The following is a 25,133-nucleotide window of genomic DNA, read 5'->3' as shown; positions in this document are numbered from 1 at the left end:
CGCCAGGCGCCCCCGCCCCGCCAGCACAGCGGCGCTGCTCAGCCCCGTACCCACCGCGGGGAAAGGCGGCGGGAAGGGCCAACCCCTCCGTCGCCCGGCCCGCACCGTGTCCTCGCACGCCTTTACCGGGGGCTGCCCCCCCCCGCCCCGCCAGCCGCCAGCCCCGCGCTCCCGGCCCGGTGCGGATGGGGGCGGGCCGCAGCGCCCCGCCCCGCCCGGCGTCACGTGCGCGGCGTCACGTGCTGCGTGCAGATGGCGGCGGCGCCGGTCGGCGGGAGGCGGCGGCCCTGAGGGGGCAGGCGGGCGCCCCCGGCCCGGCTCGCCATGGAGGTGTACATCCCCTCCTTCCGCTATGAGGAGAGCGAGCTGGAGCGGGGCTACACGGTGAGAGGCGGCGGGGCGGGAGGCCCTCGCGCCTCGGGGAGCCGGTGTGGCGGCGGCGGCAGCGGCGGCGGGGGCCAGGCCTGAGGGGCCGGCGGGGCGGGGCGGGGCGGGGCCGCCCTGGTGTGCCGTGCCCTGCCCGGGCGCGGCGCGTCCTCGGCCTGGCGGCGTCCCTGTCCCACGGAGCTGCTCGCTGTGGAGCGGTGGCGACGGCGGCTGGCACAGCGCAGCCAGCGGGTGGGGAGAGGTGGCGCGGCCTCGGCGCCGCGGAGAGGCCCCTGTGGACGCTGGGCCCTGGTCCGGGCTCCCCAGTTTCGATCGAGGCCAGCGCAGGGCCAAACCAGATGAAGGAGCTGGAGCATTTCTTGCATGAGGAAAGGCTGGGAGACCTGAGACTATTCAGCCTGGAGACGAGAAGCTCGAGGGATCTCATCATGGCATACAAATAATCTGAGTGGAGGGAATCGGGAAGAGGGAGCCACGGTCTTCTTGTTTGGTACCCAGTAACAGGACAAGTGGTGATAGGCACATGTCAAAGTACAGGGAATACCATTTAAACATAAAACTGATTTGTTGCCACAAGAGTGGTCAAGCAGTGGCACAGGGCGCCCACAGACAGGACTGTGAAGTCTCCGTGCTCGGAGGTTCTCAAAACCTGACTGGACACGGTCCTGGCCAGCCTGCTCTAGCTGGCCCTGCCTGAGCAGAGGTGTTAGTCTACGCAATTTTCAACCTCAACTTTTTCAACCTCAAATGTTTTTTTCATCCCATGGAGCTGTTGGGCTCTAACACATTTCCACATGATGCAGGGTAGAGACAGGCAATGCTCTCGACCAAAGCCCAAGGCATTTACTGAAGGTGGATATTCAAAGCTAATTTTTCTATTAAATCGGTAGTTCTGAGCTGTTGAGAAATACCAGGAAAAATCTAATCCTGTAGAGTTGCCAGAAGATTAATCCGTATAGGCACAGTTACGTGAAGCAAGTGCGTCTACCTGATGCTAATGCTGTGTATTCATTGGTCCTCAGTGCTGGCAAGCATTTAGAAGCCTTGCCGCTTCAGATGCCTTAATGTGGCAGTGTAACTGCATTAATATTTCTGCCTCTCAGTTGAACTTCAGTGCAGGTGGTTCCCTACAACATGTCTGCATGATTTTGGGGAATGAAACTGGCTTTAAAACATTCCAGTTGAGTGTGGTTACAATAGCACAGACTGATCCCAGCATGTCTCAGTTGAGCAGGTTAGTTGATGTGACACGAGTGATTTCTAAGATGTGCATATCACACAAATAGGATTTTTCATAGCTATATGTTTTTAGAATCTGTTTTGGTGTGTTATTTCTTCAATAGTAATTCTGTCACTGAGTCCTGCTATCTAGAGGATGTTTTGTTAAACTGTATAAGCTTCAATGAAATCAGAAATGAAACTGTCTCTCTAGAAGTCTTTTAAGCAAATGATCTTGAAAGTGAAGATGTTTGATTATTACAACAGTGTTTCTCTCAGGTCACTGGTAATGAGTCAAACTCATGGATCTGAAACTTACTGTAGCTCAGTATAGTTTGATTGCTGTTCCTCATGATTACTTTTCCTCTTCAATCAGGTGAGGGGAGTTTCCCATGCAAAAATTACTAGGCTTTACACTATAAGATGAGTCAGTTCAAGGATTTCCCTGACCATGAAATTGTACTAGAAGGCATAGCTAAAGTTCCTCTGGGTCAGCAGGCATGCTTGTGAGAGAGGATATGGAAGTCTGTTCTGATAATAATAGTGTGTATTTCGTTTATGTTTTAAAGAGCTTATGGAATATGCATGAGCAAGGCTTATTCTAGCGTAACTGTCAATTTGTTACATTGCTAAATAATTTGCATAAGTATTGTTTCAAGCACAGAAATTCATGGCCGCTGCAGATGAGTACGCTGTAAGCCCTCCCTCCAGCAAAACTGAGGTTAATGAGAGCTTACCATTACTCTGTACTAGCTAGGAAAATGTTGTATAGGCAGAGGTATTTACCCAAGAAAAAACAGTAACATAGGAAATATTTTGCATTGAGCAAAAAGGTGATTTCACTTGGACGGTTGGAGCTTGTGAATGTTTCTGTGTCCAGACCACATCAGCTCTCATTCTTTTGAACATAATTATGTGGGGGTTAACAGTCCGAAGCTGTGGGTTTGGTAGATAATGCTATAAAATATGGGGATTGCAGGGTGTTGAAGTCTTTGTGATTAAGTGGATGTTTCACCCGTTCTGTGCTACCTGAATCTGATGAATTAGAAAAGTTGAGATAAGTGGAGGAAGTGACACTGTGAAGTATTGAATCTCTTTGAAATGTAACCTTCAAATTAAAGGGGATGGCTGCAGTCCTGGACTAGTGCAGTATATCTGAGTGAAGTATGGTTTTTTTCTATGAAATTATATATGTAATTCAGTTCTAGTTATTTTGCATCATCAGGCTTATGTATAGTATTAACATTTAAAACAGTATGGTGATAAAGGTCAAAGAAAATGTACCCCCAGCCCGATGAACATGACTGCTAAAGTCGTAAGAATGGGCAGGGAGAAGGCTGAGGTACTTAACATTTTTGCTTCAGTCTTCACTGGCAACCTGTCTTCCTACACATCCTGAGTGGATGTGCTACAAGACAGGGACTTGGGGAGCAAAGTCACTCTCACTGTAAGAGAAGATCAGGTTTGTGACCACCTGAGGAACTTGAATATACCTAAGTCTGTGGGACCAGATGAGATGCATCCCAAAGTCATAAGGGAATTGGTTGATGTAGTTGCCAAGCCATTCTCCGTGGTATTTGAAAAGTCACAGTAATCAGATAAAGGCCTTGGTGACTGGAAAAAGGGAAACACTGCACCCTTTTTTTAAACAGGGTAGAAAGGAAGACCCTGGGAGCTGCTGACTTGTCAACCTCACCTATATGCCTGGGAAGATCATGGAACAGATCCTCCTAGAAGCTGGAGATGATTTGAGACAGCCAGCATGGCTTCAGCAAGAGCAAGTCTTGCCTGTCCAGCATAGTGGCCTTCTGTGATGGAGGGACTACATCAGTGGGCAAGGGAAGAGCTACAGATGTCATCTATCTGGACTTCTGTAAGGCCTTTGACACTGTCTCCCACGAGGTCTTTCTGTGTAATTTGGAGAGAGATGGATTTGATGGGTGGACTGGTGGGTGAAGAATTGGTTGGATAGTCGCAACCAGAGGGTAGTAGTCAATATCACTGGTTTGCATTTGGACATTGAGCTGAGTGGTGTCCCCCAGGGGTCCATGCTAGGACCAGTGTTGCTTGATATCTTCATCAATGACATACAGCGGGATCAAGTGCACCCCCAGCAAGTTTGCAGACAACACCAAGCTGAGTGGTGCAGTTGACATACCTGAGGGAAGGCATGCCATCCAGAGGGACCTGGACAGACAGGCTTGAGAAGTGTGCCCATGTGAACCTCATGAGGTTCAACAAGGCCCACATGCAAGGTCATGCACCTGGGTTGGGACAATCCCTGGTATCACTACATGCTGTGGGATTGAGAGCTGCCCTGCAGAGAAGGACCTGGGGGTACTGGTGGATGAAAAGCTGAACATGACCTGGCAATGTGTTCTAGCAACCCAGAAAGGCAACTGTATTTGGGTCTGAGCTGCATCAAAAGAAGCGTGGTCAGCAGTAGGGCGAGGCAGTTCTCCCCCTCTACTCTGCTCTCATACTCTGATGTACTGCATCCAGCTCTGGGGCCCCCAGTGCAAGAAGGATGTAGACCTGTTGGAGCACGTCGAGAGGAGGGCCACTAAAATGATCAGAGGGCTGGAATACCTCTCCTAAAAGGAAAGGCTGAGAGAATTGGGGTTGTTCAGCCTGGAGAAGGCTCCAGAGAGACCTTATCATGACCTTTCAGTACTTAAAGGGGGCTTGTAAGAAAGGTGGGGACAGACTTTTTAGTAGGGCCTGTAGCAATAGGGCAAGGGACAATGGTTTTTAAACGAAAAGAGTGTCGATTCAGAGTACTTATAAGGAAGAAATTTTTTACAGTGAGGGTGGTGAAACACTAAAACAGGTTGCCCAGTAATGTTGTAGAACCTCATCCCTGGAAGCATTCAAGGTCAGGTTGGATGGGGCTCTGAGCAACCTGACCTAGTGAAAGATGTCCCTGCTCATTGCAGGGCAGGAGTGGTTGAGAAATATGGTGATGATAGTCGTAGTTTCTTTGTTAGGAACAGTGACAGTGGTGACTTCCTGCATGAAATGAGAGACTGGAAGATGACTCCTTCGTCTGCATGGCTTCCAAAACACACTTTCCTGACCTTTCTGGGTTTCTGGTTCCCTATCTTTCGCAGAACAGAATCCAGTTCCTCTTGGATTCAGCCTGGCACTGTGTATTCTCGGTGTGTGGAAAGACATAAAAGAAGTGTTTGTCCTTTAAGGAAGCTCATTACCAACTTACTGGTTTGTTTTCAGCTTGCTTTCCCTGAAACATATTGTTTCAGATGATTTTCTTTTTCTCCTTGATACAGCTAGACAGCACTGGGAAAGTGGAATGAGCAGAGACCCATCGACCACTGGTTAGCTGTAGAAACAGAATGCAGTTCTAGGGAGAGGGTAGAAGCCAGAGAAACTGGAAACTTCTCCCTAGCTTTAAAGGGAAAACTACAGAGAAATTAAAAAATAGAAAGGGTGGGGTCTTGACCAGTGAAAGATTGGGTTAGTAAAAGAAAAGATTAGAAAGAAAAATGAGGGAAAAGTCTATTATGCAACACTTGAGGTAGGGCCCTGTCAACAAAGTAAATGGGAAACATGCTCCTTTCAGTCTTTTTCAGGAGCTCAGCTTTACTAAAGCACTATTCCTCTGACATAAAACCTTGAAAGCCTTTTTTTCCACACTATACCCCCCTCAAAAAAAAAAAAAAAAACCCACCAAAAGAACAGAGTAAACTTGCTCTTGTTCCAGTTCTTTTTGGGGTATAGATAAAATGATGAAACACAGGATAAGGAAAATGTCTGTTTTCCTTGTGGACAATTAGATTTCATTGTCAGTTTAAATTGATGATACTAGCTTCCAAACTATTGAGCCTGTGTTAATAAATGCAACAGTTGTTCATAATTTGGCAGTGAATGACCTTTAAATGTAGACGCTTACTAAGGGTGTCCCTAGGGAACAATTCAACTTCAAAATGACACCCATGTGTTCTTGTTATCATTTAAATATGCTCCCTTTGTCAATAACAGAATAATAAATACTAGTTAGATTTCTAATGTTGATTCGGATGCTAGGAAACTTACTGAATAAATTAGTGTACATTTGATTTATATTGACCAAAAATATTATACAGTGGTATATTGCAGGTCAAGGTGACATACATTTAAATGTGTTGTAGAGCAGAGGGCATACTTGACTGACATATGTGCTTACTGTGTTTTTAATTAGCACTTCCAATACTACTTCCCAAATTGCTCCTGGAGTTGCAAATGTTGTGGAAGTAAGATATGTAAGATCCTAAAATAAAAGTCCATAGACTTGACTTCTGTAGAAGAAGCAGTTTAATTACTAGGCTATACTCTTGTTTATAGTAGTATAAAACTACAAGGACTTACAGTTTGGCATAGCTTAGGTATTTCGACTTTCTTTACTGTAACTGACTACTTGATACGCAGTGGGGACTTAAAGAGTATAAAGTATGACATAGTAAATTTTGCAGTGCACATGAAGGCACTTAAGGCAGAAACTTGAAAAAGGTAAAACTAAAGTGAAAAACATGACTGAATGTGTGCATAATCAGTTAAGCTGCTGCCTTTTTTGTGGGTTTAATCTGCTTCAAGGTGTAGACAGATTAGACCGAGACATACAGCTCTGGCGATCTCTAATTGTGCAATTGCTCAACCCCCCCGATTCAGAGTCATGAAATCCTCATGGAAAGGGCCGTCTAAGATTTCTTTGAGCAAGAAATCACTTCTGCTGTATGCCTGAGGGGATGTCAGCAGTAGGATAAAGAAGCAGCAGCATGATTGCCCATATGAATGTACCATCTGAAAGACCAAAAGTTGACACATTCTGTCAGTAAACCGTAACTGCAAAACATCTATTACCCAATTCTCTCCCAAGATCTACTGATTTGTGGTTTTGAAGAGGAAGTTACATTTTCAGAAAGATAGGGGGTAGCAGAGCATTCAGTCATGCATCACAATAAAGATATATTTGAATTCCATTGAATCTTTGAGAGGTAACATGGTAAAACTTTGTTAGTAATACAATGCTACCAATAGAATTAGTTCATCAGAGGATTCACGCTTAACAGCTCCTGCTGGTGTTTTCTGTCTGTATAGCATCAAGTCATGATACTTGTAAAATCTTGTCAACAGAGATAATGCTAAGCGTATGCACATTCTTTACTTCCCAGGAGTGAGAACACTCCAGGCTTTGAAACACAACATGAGGGAAGATGTAATAGATCTCTCCCTTTTTTTATTACTGTAATACACATTTTAATTGGTCTTTAAAGTTTTTAATGCCTGATGTAATTCATTCCAGGTTTAATTGATAATTAGTCATCATTGTCATGGCATTTATGAATTTATCTTGGAATTTCAGTATATGATACCATTTTTGTATTAGGTGACTTGTAAGTCCTGAAGATGTTTTTCATCTACAGCAGTGACTAGGTTGTTAAATTAATTAAGTTAGTATGGCAAGAGCAGGTTTAGAAAGCTGTCTTTTTAATAATATACATTTATTTTTAGAATAACTGGAAACTTTAAATGACAATTCTTCAGCCAATTACAATCCAAAATTTTCCGTTGGAACATCAGATATCCACCTACTTATAGATTTTAATTTTTGCAATCTTTGTGAAGAATGTTGTCTGTGCTGCTACTGTACATGAACACATTTTCTTGGCCTTAGTTCACTCTCTTTTTTTATGTTCTTTTGTGAATTTTTTTATATCGAGGAATTTAAATGATTGCTTGTATGGAGACTGAATATGTGTAAGTCTTAGAGGTTCTTGTAATGATTATCTTTGGATTCACAAGAAATAGGAAAGAAATCAATGGTACTTTATACTGCAGCTTAGTGACCTAATTGTGTTTTGTACTCAATAGGCCACTGAGGGCAAAGTTTACTCAGTGTTGACTCCAGCCCTGACAAGGTGGAGTAGGGTCTTCCTGGCACCCTGGCAGTGAGGAGAACATTGAGAAGACAGGCTTGTGTGGTAGAATTTCAGCACTAGGTTTGGATGCAGTGGAAGTACTTAACATTAAGTATGCACCGTGGAAGTGTGCTAATGGAGGCTTTCCAGCTAGCATATTTTGAATACTCTTATTGTAAGCAACCATTATTTCTCCTGTTTACAAGAATTACGTGAGGACTTGTATCAACTTTTTCTTTTCAGTGTTCTGTAAGTCTGAACTTTCTGTGGCTTGGGGAAGGCTTAAATAGCATTTTGAGAGCATTCTGGGAGGGGATTTTGATGATAAAGCAGAAGTGACATCATTCCCTTTGAAAGTGGCATTGTATTTTTGTTGGGAAGCGAAAGAAGAAGTGTACTCTCTTTCTGGGAACAGTCTTCCCCCCCCCCCCCCTTCTCCTTACTAGTTCAACCTATATATCATGTTATAAACATTTCGCATTTCATAATCCAATAAATACTTAAATACTGTGTGGTTGTTGAGTTTCTGTAAAAAATAAAAGTGTTTGGGTCGTAACAGTAATGCTTAGATAGTTTTAGGCATCAAAGTAAGATGGGACAGAAAGAGCATACCGTGAGAAAGGAGCACCACCTCCATTCTAGGTTCTAAACAAAATATGTTTCCGCTCATTCCTCATCTGTCGGTGCAGTGAGAGCTCCACCTCCTGTTCAAAACAACCTTCAGTTCTAAAAACATAAATGCTTTTTGGTGTTGGAGCTGCCACCAGTGTTAGTTACAGTAAGTAATTTAGAAGAAATGACAGCCGAACCTCGACTGCATCTTGCATGTAGTATATTAATCATTTGTACATCACAGTGTTTGTGGATCCCAGTTAAGACCAGGGGCTCTGGTTGACAGTTGTTGAATTGTGTATATGGTGCACAAGAGTTTCAAAAATCACTCTTGAATGAGGCTGCCTACATTTGATAGAAATTGTTTGTCTGGTGAGGTGCTGTGAAAAGTAATGTCAATCCAAAACCGTATTATTATTGTTTGACTACTTAATTCTTTAATATCGTGAAAACGGTATAAAACTTCTGTGAAAGACTGTTCTCCACTAGTCTGCATTGAAAACTGTGAGATAAGAATAACCCCTCTTCATTATTTTATTTTTTATATTCCTTGTCTCTCCTGTAATTGATTTACTTTTTAAAAATGGATTCTCTTTTTATGCCAGGGCATGAAGGTATTCATGTGCTGCAGTACCTCCAAATTGGAAAATAATGAAATCCATAGTTCTCCTATCATCTTTTACATAAGGACAAACAAAGAATCTTGATTATGTGGTGAAACAATCAATTGTTCAGCAGCAAGTTTGTATTGATTACAACGAAGTGCTTTTATGAAAAGTGACCATATGTACTTCAGCTAACTGCCTTTACTTCTGGTCTTACACAGGAGACTGTTTCTTTGCATATAGATTCTTTTCTTTGCTCTTTACCTAGTAGTCGGGCTGTTTCCAGGAATAGGCCTTCCTGGTTATGCATCTTCCTTGCAGTCAAGCTGTGATGGTAATTGCAATCTAACTTCCTTGGTTTTTTGAGATGTGGAAACATGGGGAATGTGTCTCCAGTTTAATCATAAATTAATGGACTAACGGATTTATAATAGTGTCAGGGAATGTTATAAAAATACTTACTTTGCTTGAGGGATGTGAACAAAGTGATACTCAGGAAAAAAATGCAAACCAAATTAGAATGGAATGCTATGCCATCATAGAATCAAAAAATATATTAGCCTATTGTTTTTCTGATTTCTTTGGAATTCCACAAAAAATTATGTATCGTGATGATATATGCTACATGAAACTTCAAATCACTCCATTCTTAAAAGCAAGTTAAAGAACATTTAAAAGCTAGGTTTTAATTAAAGATCCATTCTTCCTTTAAAAGCAAAAGACCTAGCTTCTGTGTGTTACATTGTAGTGAGGGAGCATAAAAAGTCAAAATTTTGATAACATCTATTTTTGGTATTGAACAGGAAATGTCAGAGACCTTTCCTTTTGCTGAGTGCTCAGAATGTGGATGTGTGGTTGGTGGGAGTGCAATCTTCGCAGTATTTCCTTTGCATGATTTAAAACTTCCTGTTTGACACAGATTACAAAGCTCAAGCAGATTTTGAGGCATGGCTGAGTATGTGGGTTTTTTTTTTTTAGTTTCCTTTCCATATTTGTCCTCTATATCAAAATCTGTTCCTGTGGGTGGTTTAAGTTTTTCCTTCCCTTGGCAGAAATGTATTGATGTCAGACTTCCAAGTTTGCCATAAATTCTTAGTACCAGTTGGGAAGAGGGAAAGAATATTTTTAGATGTGTTTTAAAAAACTTGGTAAAAATTTGTTAGGAGTGTTATTGAAGATAGTAATTGTCTTCTCTCAGACAATCTTTATGTTGGCCTGAATTAGAGAGAAAGTAGGAGAATATACTTTTTAAGTTCAGCTCCTGCAGCTAAGAAGTTCTTTTGATATTTTCTCTACCTTTTTGGTGCCTACTTGCTACTATAATATATCAGGAAAGTAAATGTAAGGAGAATACATTAATGGGACTCAGAAATAGTTTTAAGGTTCTTGGTAGAATAATTTTTTCTGTACATGCATTTAGTCTTCATGTTTGAATTTTTCCTTTACTACTACTAGATTGTTTGTATTTAATTGCAGCTTTAAAAAATCTCTAAGCATAGTTTTAAGGCTGAAAAAAACTGGTACCATCTGGTTTGTAGTATGGAAATCTAAATTAAAAGCCTGATTTTTGCCTAGACCATGGGAGAAACACAGGAATTTCTTAGGAAAGAAGAAATTGTTTGGTAAACTAAGAAAAGATGACCAGAAGTTCATTCCTTAAAACGTGAAAGCCACTTTTTTTCTTTTTTTTTTCCTTTTGTTCTTTTTTTTTTTTTTCTCCTAAATTAACTTTCTGAACAGCCTAGGTCTTTTAAATAATACATTTTGTGAACTGATACAGAAAATGCATTTACTTTAGTTTTGAAGTGTAGTTGGTGTCTGGGAAAGAATTGGCAACATGCTGCACATTCAAAGCTATTTTTTGCTACTCACCAACTAAATTGTCAAAAATTGTTGATTTGAAAGGGGGTAAAAACCTGCTTAAAGTAATCACAGATACAACTGTTATCTGTTACAGGCTGAGAACTTAATGCCCCATTTCTCAAATGAGTTTTTACAATAACGAGATAGCTGTATCACACTCTTAAGTGAAAAGCTCATGAACTTGCCTGCATGGTTATTTCCAACCTCTACTCTTCTAACAAGCTCGCAAAGTTGTTGTTGCTTATAAAAGTGGAAATGGACCTGATAAAAATGTTTAGTCTGCAGAGCTGTGTTTTATTTATCATATCACAAAAGAACAATGTTTTGTTGCATCACGGTCAAAATAGAAGCGACCTTGCTTGTTCATGAGTGTTCAAAGCCTAGAGATAAGAGGCAAAATAATAGAGTACAATAGAAAGAGTGTAGTGTAATTATTTGTGGCTTGTCAAGTGAAGCCCTCTCAGGCCCCAAGTGATTCAAATCTGGGAACTCTGCACAATTCTGTACACTAACTGTAGCCAGCATCAGAGAAATCTCACCCAGCTTCTCCGACAGTACTGAAATTGCATCAGTTTGTCATGCACTGAGCATGCCAGCTTCACACAATATCATTTGCTTGCAAATGGGCCTGGCCCCAACGCCCTGAGACACATTCTTTGGTATCTGACTCTTGGCCTGTGATTTGTCATGTCTCTAGTGCTATCGGCGTAAAGTAATTTTAATAGATTCTGATGGTTTGCTTGTGGAAGGTAAAGAATGCACTACAGATTGTGTCAGGTAGCTTTCTATGGCATGTAGCATGGCAGAGGCCCTCATGATGGTGATAGCCAAAGAGTATGGAGAAATAAGAACCCTATTTTGAGTGGTATTTAATGCTCCCCTTCTCAACACCCTGCTGTGGACATCCTTGCTAACTCAGCAGGTTCAAGAACTTAGCTGAACAAAGCAGTGTTATTTGCACTTAAGAATTGTTTACAGATCGAACATGCAGCCAAAAATCAGTGGCTTTATTTCTACCTATTCAAAAAGAAAAGTGTGTAAGATGTGTAAAAGTGTTAATTAATTTCTAGGGACAAAACCATATATATTTTTTGCTTGGTGTTTAACTGTGTATTAATTGTATGGAGCTTTAGTACTCTAAATAAAATCACTGGATGTTTTAGCAAGTATGTTCTTAAATACAAAAAATCCCCAAAACTTGGAGAGTTTATATGGAAGTGTATCTTGTATAAAATCATACAAATACGGTCTAGAATATAGATTCCTGGAAACTTCCTTCACAGATTTGACTTGCAATAGTTACTTGACTATTACTAAATCTTAGCGTTTTGCTTTATGAAGTAGGTATGTGGCATTTTTTTTACTCTTCCTTCAACACCACTGAGATGAGATTATTTTGACATTGACAAGTCTGATCTTTTTTTTCATCATTTTTTTCAGCTGACTTCCTGAATTGATTACTACTTCGGTGTTGGAGCCTGCAGCATAGCTCTCCAGAATTCTGCTGACACCAATCAATTAATGTGAAGGTGTTAATGCTAGTGATTTCATCTAAGAAACATTCAAAATCATGTCAGTAATCTGTTCTTAAAACCTGGCAGATCATTGAATCTTCTTATTTTGAACATGTTTGGGTTAATAAGGAGAGCAGACAAGAGAAAAATTTTAGTGAATCCCGTGGGAAGAGCAGATTTTTATTCAATCGTTTTACATTCATATAGTATACATGCACATGCCTTAATATTTAACAGACTTTTAAAATATGTTCTTATTAATATTTATGGTATCTCTCAGGAATTTATAAAAATGCTTGAGCATGAACTATTTCTCTTTAGTTTTACCTAGGGAATTTCTGACATCTGTGTAACTCTGAGCACCCCGCTAGCAACTCTGTGCAAGTCTGCCACTTACTTTTCCACTGTAGCCTCCACATTTGCTTAGCAGTTTTGCATAGCTAAGCAAAATTTTACAATGAGCCTGCATTTTTTCCTTTTCTGTTCTAAATATATTCAGAAAAATACTGTTGTGTTATACAGTTCCTCAGAGAAATTCTGGGTCACTTTTCAGTATTGCACAGAGAAAGAAATAAAAAAAGCTTCTTTTTAAGCTTGACATAGACCAACTTTTGAAAGTATGTTTTGCTTTTATCTCTTGGTGGATTTTTTTTGTAGGGTGACTTCTTAAAGAAATACAGATTTTCGTGATGTGCTTACTTATGTTTGTTATTTGTGCATCAGTAAAACAGCTGTGCCATATTTCCTAGCTAAAAAAATGTAGCTGGTTGTGGAAAGTACAAGTCAGCTAAATCCAGTGAGCGTGCTGTTAACACAAGTTTTGTTTGTACTGAAGGCAGTCTAAATCAATTACCACTAAGCAAATGTCAAAACTAACAAAGTACTGTAGTCAGTACTTCGAATAGGAGCAGAATGTTGACATGCATGCCCCTACGTGGGTGCAAGTACACAGTAGCATGTGCCTATATCATCAATGGATGGATTTATGGGGTTGTATTGCAGAGGGGTCTGTTTGAAGTCCTGTGTGAGCTGATGTTTTAATGTCCTGGATGATAAAGTAAGAATGTCCTTATTTGCCATCAACACCAAGGCGTTGGAGTGCTAATTCAATACAAACTGGTGCCAAGTGCTGTATATATAAAAAATAATCAGTAGCATGGAGTAAGATCCAACAGATTAGGTAACAGATATTCCTGAAAAGATCTGGGGCTTATCATGCATTGCAAGATGGCCATGTCACTGGTGTCATGCTGTTGCAGAAAAGGCAAATGCATGTTGGGGTTTTGAAAGATCAATATAAAAAAGAGGTCAGTGATGAGGAGTGTGTACTAAACATGGAATACCATGTCCAGTTTTAGGTACTGCATTCTAAGAAATATGTGAATGTATAGGAATGAGCTTCCACAGGAGAAGGCAATATAAGAGGAAATATGATGTGTTACACTGCTTTCTGGATCTCTGATAGGTGTGAAGAGTGAAATACACCAAGGGCTGTTTAGATCAAAAAGAAAACACTGAGCAGGAACTTCATAACAGTCCTCAGAAACATAAAAGACTGTTGAAAAAACAGAAGGCAGTCAGCCTGTGGATTGGAGATGCTTTGGTCCTATGCTGTGCAATTTACTCTCCTATCTACCAGAAGTAAGAAAGACTAATTATGAAATGGTGCTGAATAATACAGATACTGCAGCACCAGAACACCCTTCAGGAGTAGGCTACGGAAACTTCGTCTGTATGAGACTTAGATGTTTCTGTCAAGAGTAAGAAGTATAATTGGTCCTGCCTGGAGGCAGCAGCGTGAGCCAAGTAACTCTGAGAAATACAGAGACACAGTAGACCTGAGGTCTTTCAGTGCTGGGAGATAATACGCAAAAAACATATGTAAGCAAATTGTCTGGATGTTCTGAAGCCTGGCTGGCCATCTCCCAGCAAAGCCTTCCTCAAGCTTCTTTTTGTGAGCCTCCCTTGGTACCTGGCAATCATCCTTTGCATTATTTCAAAAATGTTACCTATATCCATTCCCTAACCTCTTAGCACTTATAGATTCTGTGGCTTTCTAAAACTCTTTGAGTGTTCACCCCAAGTACCTCTGTTCTCCTCTCCTGGGAACTGTAGGGGCATCTCATAGTGGAACAGTTGCTGAAACAATTGTGAGCTTCTCCATCTCTGTCTCTGCATGCAGAAGAAACATTTTTTGTTTAAGTTTGCTCAAGAGAGCCTTTTGCAAGATCTTCTTAGGAGGTAATCTGTCTTTTTTGGCTCCCAACTGTAAATTTCGGGGTGATGACAGTGCTTGCAGTGGACTTGTCACATAACATATTTATTTTTCCCTTTTTTAAATTGCTAATATTCAGTAAAGCATTTGTTCAGTATGTATTGTGTTTAATACTTCAGAATTGGACCATCTGTATCTGTTTCCATAACTGTAAATGTACATAGCAATGAAGGGAGGTACAGAAGATTAGGGAAAACTTCTCCCTCTGTAAGCTAGTCAAGAAACTACAAAACTTAGTGTCATTCTTACCTCAGTACACCTCTTCCTGTGTGAATATTTGCAATAAAATGAAAGCTTTCTAAATGTTTAAATTGTTAGGCGGGTAGCTTATTATTATTAGGTGGGTAAATTGGTGGCTTTAGCTGTGAAGCAGAAAGCAGCACAGGGACAGGAGTCCTGATCAGAGCTCTAGGTCTCCAACCACAGTCCAGCCCTTTGCTGTTATCTGTCAGAAAAGGAGACAGACATTTTTTGTAGGAGGGGAAAGCCATGTAAGAGCCATTCGCAGAGTTAACACCTGAAGAGCATAGATGTGTTCCACCTCAATCCTGTCTTATCTGAAGAGGCATGAAGGTGGACTGTACAAGTTTAGAAAGTTAGAAGGCTCTTGATATTTACTAATGACAGAGATAATAGAAAAAAGGCCAAGCAGTTTGTGCCACTTACTCCCAGATATTTTTAGAATCTGATCCAAGAATTTTATTTCTTGAAAGAGAATTTTAGGGGGATTGGTAGGGCAACCGTTGTTGTCAGGTTTATCTTACATACCTTTATCTGCAGAACTTACTGTAGGTATCACCTAATCTTGCTTTTGGCTAATGAATTAGTCAAACATGTATTTTTAACTTTGTGGGATGAGCTGCTGCTTGTCAGTGTGTGCTTCAGTGCTCAAAGATTAGTGTCATCCCCTTTTCCAGATGTTTCTTGCATGTTCGCTGGTAGTGCAGACCTTGTCCCTGACCTGGTGCAGGAGGCATTATGTGGTAAATCTCAGTAAAGTTCTTGTGTGCCTGTTCCCATGGGCTTCCTATTGGCCACTGATGTGCTCCATTGTGTTGCAGACTGTGTACTTCACCAGAAGCTGCAGACAGAGCAAGGCATACAATAGTGCTCTGCCACCTGCTGCTGTAGTCCTCTCATGCTCTTCTTAGCCAGACATCCATAAATATGTTTGATTTCGCTTAATTCTTGAGGTATGTGATTCATTCATTGTTGATGTTTAGATGGAGTTTTTTGCCCTTAAGACCAAGGAAGTGATCAAAGAATCTTCTGCAACTTCTGCAAGGGCAGTAAGTTAAAGCAGAAGGCTTAGTGCAAGATACTGGGTGTACAGCAGCATGGTGATGTGCCTGAATGCTGTTTCACTGCTGTCTTCACATTAGCAAGATGTTTGATGCTAACATGATTTAAAAATCCTTTGTATGCAAGAGTTATGGTCACTAACAAGAAGTATGATTACAGGGGAAAATTTCTATTGCGCAGGCAGACAATTTCTGTATTTTTTGAGGCAGCAGGGTGAGTTAGTGATAGGTTGGTGATGTGAGTCACAATTTACTCAGTCTCCAGTTACACACCTATTTTTACCTCCTGTTTTACAACAGTTCTTATGTAAAACATGATTCCATAAACAAGTTATTAGCAGACTTGCAGAAAAGCATTGGAGACTAATTTATCATTCCCCAGGGAACGCAAGTTAGTCACCAGGTAACCTGTCTGATGGCTGACATACATTGACGGTCAGCCTTTTGGAGACCTCAGTGCGGGATCACCCAAGCACTGGAGACCAAAGATATAACTTCGGTTACCGACTAGCGTCCTCATGGGTGGTTTTAAGCTGAGCTCAGTGTGTGCACAGACTGCTGGGTGCTGCTGGGGGGCAGAAGAGAGAAGGTGCCATGAGAGCATAATCTGAGAAGGAGCTGGGTGTGGAAATCTCCAAGACAGCCAGATAGGCTCTTACACCCATGCAGTCACAGCGTGTCTTTGCACTGCTGTACAGAGAGCAGGGCTTTGGCACTAATACAGATGAAAAGCTGTAGTTTTATCAGAGCAGCCTACTGATGTAGTAGTATGTCTGGTACTGAAGATGGCTTGGCCATAGCTTTGGCATTGCGTAACTTTCTGCTACCACAGAGAGGGAATTGGGGTTTCTAATAGAAGTTATTAGGGCCCTTCTGTTGGTGTAGACATCTTGGAACTGTGAAAAATCCCCTTTTATAGAATCATAGAACAGTTTGGGTTGGGTTGGAAGGGACTTTCAAAAATCATCTAGTCCAACCCCTTGCCCATGAGCAGGGACATCTCACTAGATCAGATTGATGATTAGGGCTAACCTGACCTTTAGCACTTTTAGTGATGGGACATCCACAAGTTCCATGGACGACCTGTGCCAGTGTTTCATCAGCCTCATCATAAAAAGATTCTTTCTTATGTCCAATCGACATCTCCCCTTTTAGTTTAAAACTGTTGCCCCTTGTTCTGTCACTACAGGCCCTGGTAAAGTGTCTCTCCTTCCTTCTTATAGGCCCCCTTTGTATATTGAAATGGCACAAGAAGGTCTTCCTGGAGCCTCTTGTTCTCAAGGCTGAACAACCTAACTCACCTGTTCCTCACAGAACAGGTGTTCCAACCCTCTGATAATTTTTATGGCGCTCCTCTAGACCTGCTCCAACAAGTTTGTGTCTTTCTTGCACTGGGGGCCCCAGAGCTGGATGCAGTACATCAGGTGGGGTCTTATGAGAGCAGAGTAGAGGGGGAGAATCGCCTCCTCTCACCTGCTGACCATGCTTCTTTTGATGCAGCCCAGGCCCAGGATACAGCTGGCTTTCTGAGCTGCTAGAGCACATTGTGGGGTCATGTCCAGCTTTTAATCCACCAGTATCCCCAAGTCCTTCTCTGCAGGGCAGCTGTCAATCCTTTCATCCCATAACCTGTATTGATACTGGGGGTTGCCCCAACCCAGGTGCAAGACCTTGCATGTGGGCCTTGTTGAACCTCATGAGATTCACATGGGCACACTCCTCAAGCCTGTCCAGGTCCCTCTGGATGGTGTGCCTTCCCTCAAGAGAGTCAACGGCACCACTCAGCTTGGTGTTTGGTTCAGTTCTGTGTTTAAATGGCACTTACAAGACCTGGGATCAAACATGAGCAAGACTGACCACAACAATGCTAGAATGCTTACTCACTGAGTAATGCCAAGATCTTGAGAAATAAGTTTTTAATTATCTCTTGAGGCATTAAGCTCAAAGGTTTTGATTAAATTGTATATGGACAGCATTATTTCTTAAAACACCCTGACTTTGGAGTCCTTGTCTTTTAACTTCAGTGTTCTGTTGGGTTTGGGGGTTTATTTTTATGTAATAATACCTAAATTTACACGTTTACAGTGGATGTTGCAGTACTCAGTATTTCAATGAAAACAATACCAAAGTTCACTATGTAGGTTTTTTTTAAAAAAAAACCAAGTAACAGACTTCTTAAATGTTTTATAGCATGTCACTGTTTTGTTTTTTTTTCCTTTTGTTCTCCTTTGTGTAACATTGTAAATATTTAAATATGGCTCCCAAAAATAAAAGCTCTATAAATGTTGAGCTCCTGTTGAAGGCTCTAGGGATTTGGTTGTACTAAGTTAGAACTGGTTGAATGCATTTTAAAAATTACTTTTGGCTGTAATTGTTAGCTTCAACAACTTTGACTGCTGGTCAGAAGTAAGAGGCAGGGTGCAGGCCAGCCTACTGGTGACCTACTGCAAAGCTCCAAGGTCCAGGTTCTGCTTCCATGTTCCAGCTACCCCTAAGAAGCTGGGATGAGGGATACGTTTTGTAAACTCTGAGTATGAGCACATAGTGAGCAACCCTGGACTAACTTGGTTTAGACACAGTGGAAACTTGCAGTCGCTATAGAAAATTCCTTTTAATTTACAGGGATTTTGAAGCAGAGAGAAGAGTGGATGTCTTTTTCTATTGCTTAATCTTTCTAAGGTTTCCTTCAGGAGTGGAATTAGCAGTACTTTCTCTTGCTAGATTCTTGGAATTAATCCTGCCCAAAATGAAGTCAGAGGCAAATGTTTGCGTTCTTTGGTCAGTCACACACACTTTGTGTTGTAATGATGTGTGTTATTAAAAAGCCCAATGGTCAAAGAAATGCATTTAGAATTCACACTTAGCATAAGCTTTGCTGTTTTCTAGTTGTTGTTGAGCCTATTTGACTACAGACTTGACATAAGTGTGTGTATGTATATTTAATATATATATATTTATAAAAAATAAGAGAACATTCAGTACTTAAAATAAACAGACGTCCTCCTATTAATCTGAGTGTACTTACGTTAGTGTTAAGATTTTGAGCTGATTGTCCTACAACATTAATTGTTTAAGTTAATAAAACAGTGTATTAGCTGATAAAGTGTGTGTATTACAGAGCACACTATTGGTTACTTGGCTTATTACTTAGTTGTGTATTACAGCAGAGAGTATTTAGTCAAATAATTAGATACTTCTGTGACCTTGCTTTTTATGTATACAATAAAAGCGTAGCAAGCACAGTCAGATTCATGGGGGCTTATTGTTGTAATTGTTATTTATGTTTAATTGGGAATGTACAGGGAAAGTACAGAAAGTATATATTTTTCTCATTTAAAATCTCTAGCAAACTGAAGTTCATTTCTCCTGAGTGTGTTTTAAGAAAATCTTTTGAAAAAATTGAAAATCTTCATAATAATATGGCTCTCAGCTGTACACACTAGTATATGGTAGGCATTCTTTACAAGCCATTCACTTGATTATTTGTTTATTTATAATAACAAGAAAGCACGGCAGGTTTTTCCCTCTACTGACTTACTAGTATTAGTCATTTTGTAGCTTGAATAAGGTGTGCATGCACTTTATCTGGGGATTGTCCATGTAAGTTAACTCGGGCACCCTCCTTGGAGTGATGGTTTTTGTCGGTTGGTACCTTTGCTGGGGTGCCTAGCAGACCAGTAGGGGTCACTCTATGCATTGAATTTAGGAAATAGGTAAGTCGTATTAATTACTCTTTTAATTGTGCGTGCTAACACACTTGAAAACAATACATCCTAGAGAAGAATTGTACTCATTATTTATTATATTATTCTGTTGTCTTTGAGTTGGGAGTATCTGTAGAAAACCTAAGCTAACTGCAAAGTGTGGATATGTCAGAGACTGAATGTCTAATGGTACAGCTTCAGGAGGGTGTGACTTTGAGAGAGTCTTCTTCAAAGTTTGCTGAAAAATGGCATGTGCTGAAAAGAAAGTAGTTCTGGTTGGAGCTGCCATATTTCCATGCACTGACACAATAAAAGAGGCTGAAAAGTCTGGTAAGGCAGGTTGATGGGCCACATAAATGATTCAGTAATGTTTTCTTCCATTTCACTCAAAAAAACAAACTTTAAGGTCATTTTATCAAGTATAGCAGAAAGTTACCAAGCATATTTTTCCTTTTAAAATGTGCATCCAGTAAGTGAAATAGATGACTGATAATACTGTGCTCTTCTAAGTTAGATGGTTAATTGTGCAACTAGTCGTTAATCAGTGTGGTCACTTCAAACCAATATATAAGGTCTATCTGTTTCCAGTTTTTCTGTACTGGCAGTGTTGTGAAATATATCTCCCTCCTGCCCTTCCCTAAAGCTATATCTTAATCCTTCGTAAATGGGGCTTTTATCCAGTTTAAATTGAATATGAAGACTGAGATTTCCTCTTTGTAATACTTTCAGTACTGAGATTTCTTAATTAGGGATGCATTGCACATAATTAGGTGGAACTGGCTATGCTGTTTATTTTCATATCTTTCCCATGATCTCCTCTTCCACACTTACTGCAGTAATTTCTGTACATGTGTTATTCTGTGCCAGTTGTGCCTTCAGGAACTCACATATGGATCTGGAGCCTTATTTGAAAATATTTTTAAGCTGTTGAGAAACTTCAGTGTTAGTGGTCTGTGGGGGAAGCCCCATTTTCCAGGAAAAAAACCACCCCAGTTTGGTGCCCTAGCTGATGTCCAGGATGTGAGAGTTCAGTTTCTGATTCAGGCAAGTCACAGTGGGTTGGTAGTTTACTTCAGAAAAGCAAGGAGAACTGTGTGGAGTCAAGTGAAACCAAGATAGCAAGTAAGAGCATATTTGTAGTACTCGTAGTCTTTGCTTGAGAGGCTGCCCGTAAGGCTGAAGTAATTAATTTCTGTAATACTGGTACAACAGGAGATGGGAGTAGAAAGAGGTAATAGCAGATAGTAGGCAGCAGCACTGCTTGGTTTTCTGTGCCTGCTGAGATTTGCTTAATTTGATTGATGACCATTATCTGAAAACTTGTGCTGATAACTCTTGCACACATTTCACTGACAAGAGAACAAAAGCTCTGCACAAATGTGTGTGTTTCTCCCTTTTTTCAGTGAATTGGTTGAAATTCTAGTTATTTTGGTAATTTGTGCATTATGATAAAGAATATCTTTGTTTCTTCCATTCCTTAACTGTCCTTTATTTCCTAAGAGTTGTGTAGCATGGAGAGAGAGGGAATGGTGGAGAAACAAGTGGTGGGAAAGAGTATCAATCTTTTCCTTGCATTCTTACTTTATAGAATTAATATTTTGCTTAAGTAGTCTAGAAAGTGATACCTTACAAGCAGAGAAATGTCTTCAAATGGCAATTATATATTTTTGATTGGAATAGAATAACAAATTTAGTTATCCTGTGACAAAAAGCTATGAGCATCTTTTCAGCAAATGCATTAACAAAATTACTTCAGTTTCAGTGTAAGTATTAGTGTAGCATGAGATTACTTGGGTTTCCTGCTTTTAACGTTTAACCTCTGCATCTCCAGCAAAGCTTTTGTAGCTTAAGTGAATCAGGGTTTTCTTGACTCTCTCTGCCCCTAGGTGTACTAGTTGTTCTGGTCATCTAAGCCTAACGTATTTTTAACACCTTTACATGTAGCCTTTACTTCTTCAAAACTGATCTTTGAAACAAAAGCTTGCTGTCCTTTTAATTTCAAATGCATTATTATCTTCTATTATGCTGATAAAAATTTAAAATATTGAACATGTGAATATTTACACCTCTTCAGTTGATGAGTATGTAGCAAAATCCTGTAGTAGCTCAAGTTAATGGTATGTTGCTAGCAATGTAGCAAGCGATATCAGTTTCAGTTAGGTAATTCTAACAGTCACCGTAACACATACTACTTAATGTAACTACATATTTTTTATTCTAGTAATGATATGTGTTAATGATAAATGAGTACTGATAACTGGGAGATGACAGTATGTGGGGGTTTTTTTAAAGGCAGTATTTGGTTAGGGCAAATAGTTGTTGTATTATTCAGTGATTACCTATATTAATTTTTAGAATTTCTTTCTTAAAAAAAAAAAAAAGCTATCCATTTTGAGGTAGATTGAAATAAGGCTTTCCGGGAGAGTTCAGAGGTTTGATATGACTTAGGAATATCACAAAATGTCAGCATATTGAACTACAGTTTCAAACAGCAACTTGGTGAACAAGGTACCAGATAGAAAACAAAAACAAAACAAAAAAGAAATCCTTTTGTTTCTTCATCTATGTAAAAAAACATATGCTTGTCTCTTTTCAAAATCTGTCCAAAGAGTGTTTTTTAAAGTACGTTGATATGGTCACCAAATTTCTGTGTTCAGACCAAATAAAAGGAATAGGTTCCAGGATCTGAGAAGATAAAAATATTTTATCACTTTGTTGACTGAAACAATGTTTCTGTGGTTTTAAATGAACATGGGATTCTTTTTTTCTTTATGTACCACTTTTCTGTACATTTATTTAAATCACAGGTGTAGCGATTTACCTTTTTTAAACTCAGTCTCATTTGTCAGGTGTACTGGTATTTAATATAAAAAGACTCAACTTAAAAAAAAAAATTAGAGAAAAAATAAAAAAGGAAAACAGTTCACTGGCCCAAACAGTTAGTAATATAACTGAAAGTTGATAACAGTCAAACCACCTAGGCAGGGTGAAAAGACTTTTTACATCATACAGTAGTAAATGACATACAGGTTTTGGAAGTTACTGCTTGTGCACTGAACTTTGTACAGAATACAAATTCATCATTTTGCCAAGGAGCAGAGTAAGAAGTTGGAAGCTGGAGGAGGGAGCAAAAAATTACATGGAAGTACACTGCAGAAGTTGTCACAGATATTCAGTGTGGGACCCTTTTGAAAGATGTGCCTTCGGTGCAAAGATGAACGCATGCTCAAAGGAGCTGTCTTAAGTGGTGTGTTTTACAGTGTAAAGATGTGGTTATGTGATACAGGTTGCAGTGTCTCATGCTTTGGGATTCAAGATAGTGGAGAGAGAACTGGAAATTACTGCAAATTAGTAAACATTATGTTTATGACTGCATGCATTTGCTTTTCTTAGTCTTTCAGGATTCCTATAAAAAAGTTAGGTTCTTGGTTTATTGTAAACCTTTTATAAGACAACAGTCTATGGCACTAAAATCTATACTTAGCCACTAACAAAGAAAGGTGCCTTGAATGCATAATGAATCCAAATATTAGTTTTTCTTTTTACTTTGACTTTAACTCCATTGAGTTTAACTAGGAAAACAGAAAAGTCACTGCTTCAGCTTAGTTTGCCTGTCTAGAAAAAAGCAATGATACTGCTACAGGCATGCTTTGAGCAATGGCTCGGGCATTTACCCAGTTCATATATCCCTGTCATAAAGAGTCAGTTTCTGTTCTTTTGAAGTCAGATGCAGTGATGTAGGCCTTCCGTGAATTATTTACAGGGAAGAAAGTCTTCTCTCTCTTCTAAAACGGAAAGAAGTGTCTGTGATGTATGTTTTCCTGTAATGAAATAAATGAATATTAGAATAATGCCCTAAATACAAGCAAGTCTTTAGATTATGCTACAGTTAAGATCTGCTTTAGGAAAATAGAAGCTGAATCAAAAAGGAATTAAGCAGTAACATTATCAGATGTGAAAGTTGTTTTATGTTATCTAAAGATTGAAAGACCAAAGTGTGTTTATTATAATTTACTTGCAAATTCTGCACATCCTTTATGCAGCCATATGTCAGCAGCCTGTTGTACAGTTTGTGTTTCCAATCCTTTTAGCTCCTATTCTATTACAGTGGAAATGTATGGCTACTTGCTTTTCCTGCAAGAACTCACTCCAAAGTATGTCTAGCAAAATTTGGGAATGATTAATACTGAGTAGTGTATCCTTGATTTTCAGGGTGACTCAAAATAGATTAACTTCACTGAATGAAGAGAGCTGTTTCTTGTGCTGGGGGTAGATACTTTGCACTTCAAACAAAGCAAACTATTCTCAATCCAGGCCTAATTTAAAAGTAGATTCACTTGGGGTTTTTGGTTTTTTCGTAATTGGTTATGAATTGCTGCTGACATCGGTATCAGTGACAAGGCTCTGAGCCCAGATATTTATGCATGTCAGACAATGGAGATGAAGAGAATTTCCTGTTTTCTGTATAAGCACAAAGTACAAGAACCAGACTTGGAAAGGACAAAATGTAATCTGTCTGCAACTTCTTGTCTAAAGATATTCTTCTTGATAATTTTGAGTTCTTATGAATAAAAGCTTATGTGGTAAAGGATTTTATGGCAGAATGCAGAACACTTATTTGTCTTTGTTTTCTTTGTTTAAAAAATAGTTAGTGCTACAATAAGTTTCTTAAATATACATAAAATAGCATCCTATCTATACTGTCCGTTGTCTGGAGTACTTCCCTTCCCACTAACTTGAAGAAGATTACAGAGAGTTCGCTTTTCAGACACTTGACATCACATATATTGAATGTGTGACTGTTTCTTTGCCTTCTGTTGTCCCCTTAGATCTGTACATATACATGTTTTTGTGTATGTGCAAATGAATGCTGACAGCTAATCATAGTATCTGAGATGACAAAGTTTCTGTTAGATGTATACCAAGCTAGCCGTGGAAAAATGTTGAAGGTATGTTTGAAAGCCGTTTGGTAAGATTAAATACTTGGTTTTGTTTTCCTGAATCGTTGTAAATATTGGCTACAGGGCTGAATTTTACCATCACAACTAATTAGTGCATGCTGAAATTCTTCTTAAGTTTCAGTGAGATTAATTCATCTGCTTCTGAGAAAAAAATAAAAGGGAAAAATTGTCTTTCCAGGGTTAATAAATTCAGTCTTGTCTGTGGTGCTGATATTTTTTTTTTTCCTCTTTTTCCTCTTCTCCTCTGGAGTAGAAATTTGGAAGTTCTGTTAGAGTGGGATTTTGTTAGGGAAAAAGTAATTGCTCTGTACCTGAAACTTGATCCAAACTTAGCCAGATGACCTCTGAAAATCTCGGTTTACCCCTAAGGTTTTTTTTGGTCTGAAAGTAAAAGTCTAGAATTTTCTGCAGTAGGTGCATCACAAGAACACAAAGAAAAGAACAAGACACTTCTAACAGTCATTCTTTTTGTCTGACAGAAGTTTCAGTGATACAACCAAACTGAAAAGAGCAAGACTGCTGTCATCTTTTTCCTTCATTGTTAATAAGTCACATGTAGGATAGTCCACGTTGTTTCTACTGAGAAGGAGCAAATGATGTACTCTGCTTGTTTATTCAAATGCATTTCTGTGTTATTTTTAAAGCTTGAATTTCTCTAGTTGGGCAGGACTTGGATTTAGTCAGCCTCTGGTCTCATGCTGCTTGCCTAAATCAAGGAATAGGAAATGCCTTATCTCAGAACTGGGTCTTTTTATCTCTTTCCCCTTGAAATGACAAG

General features: G+C 39.7%; 1 protein-coding gene across 3 annotated transcripts in view; it reads left to right on the top strand.

The window, feature by feature from the left end:
• The first annotated feature begins 222 nt into the window (after positions 1–222).
• Positions 223–25,133, top strand: part of SNX24 (sorting nexin 24) — a 91,887-nt gene continuing 66,976 nt past the window's right edge. The window contains exons 1-2 of one of the 3 annotated variants that reach the window (XM_055698629.1): positions 255–384; positions 3,258–3,478. In XM_055698629.1, coding sequence (XP_055554604.1) covers positions 3,419–3,478 — 60 coding nt within the window. In that variant the 5' untranslated portion in view covers positions 255–384; positions 3,258–3,418. Of the gene's footprint in view, positions 385–3,257; positions 3,479–25,133 lie in introns of all 3 variants that reach the window. The other 2 variants (XM_055698630.1, XM_055698628.1) reach the window with 2 other exon arrangements.

Source organism: Falco cherrug, chromosome Z (assembly GCF_023634085.1).
Source record: "Falco cherrug isolate bFalChe1 chromosome Z, bFalChe1.pri, whole genome shotgun sequence".
In the NCBI taxonomy this organism is placed as follows: domain Eukaryota; kingdom Metazoa; phylum Chordata; class Aves; order Falconiformes; family Falconidae; genus Falco; species Falco cherrug.
Note: the sequence above shows the minus strand (reverse complement) of the source record. Positions and strands in the feature narration are given on the sequence as shown.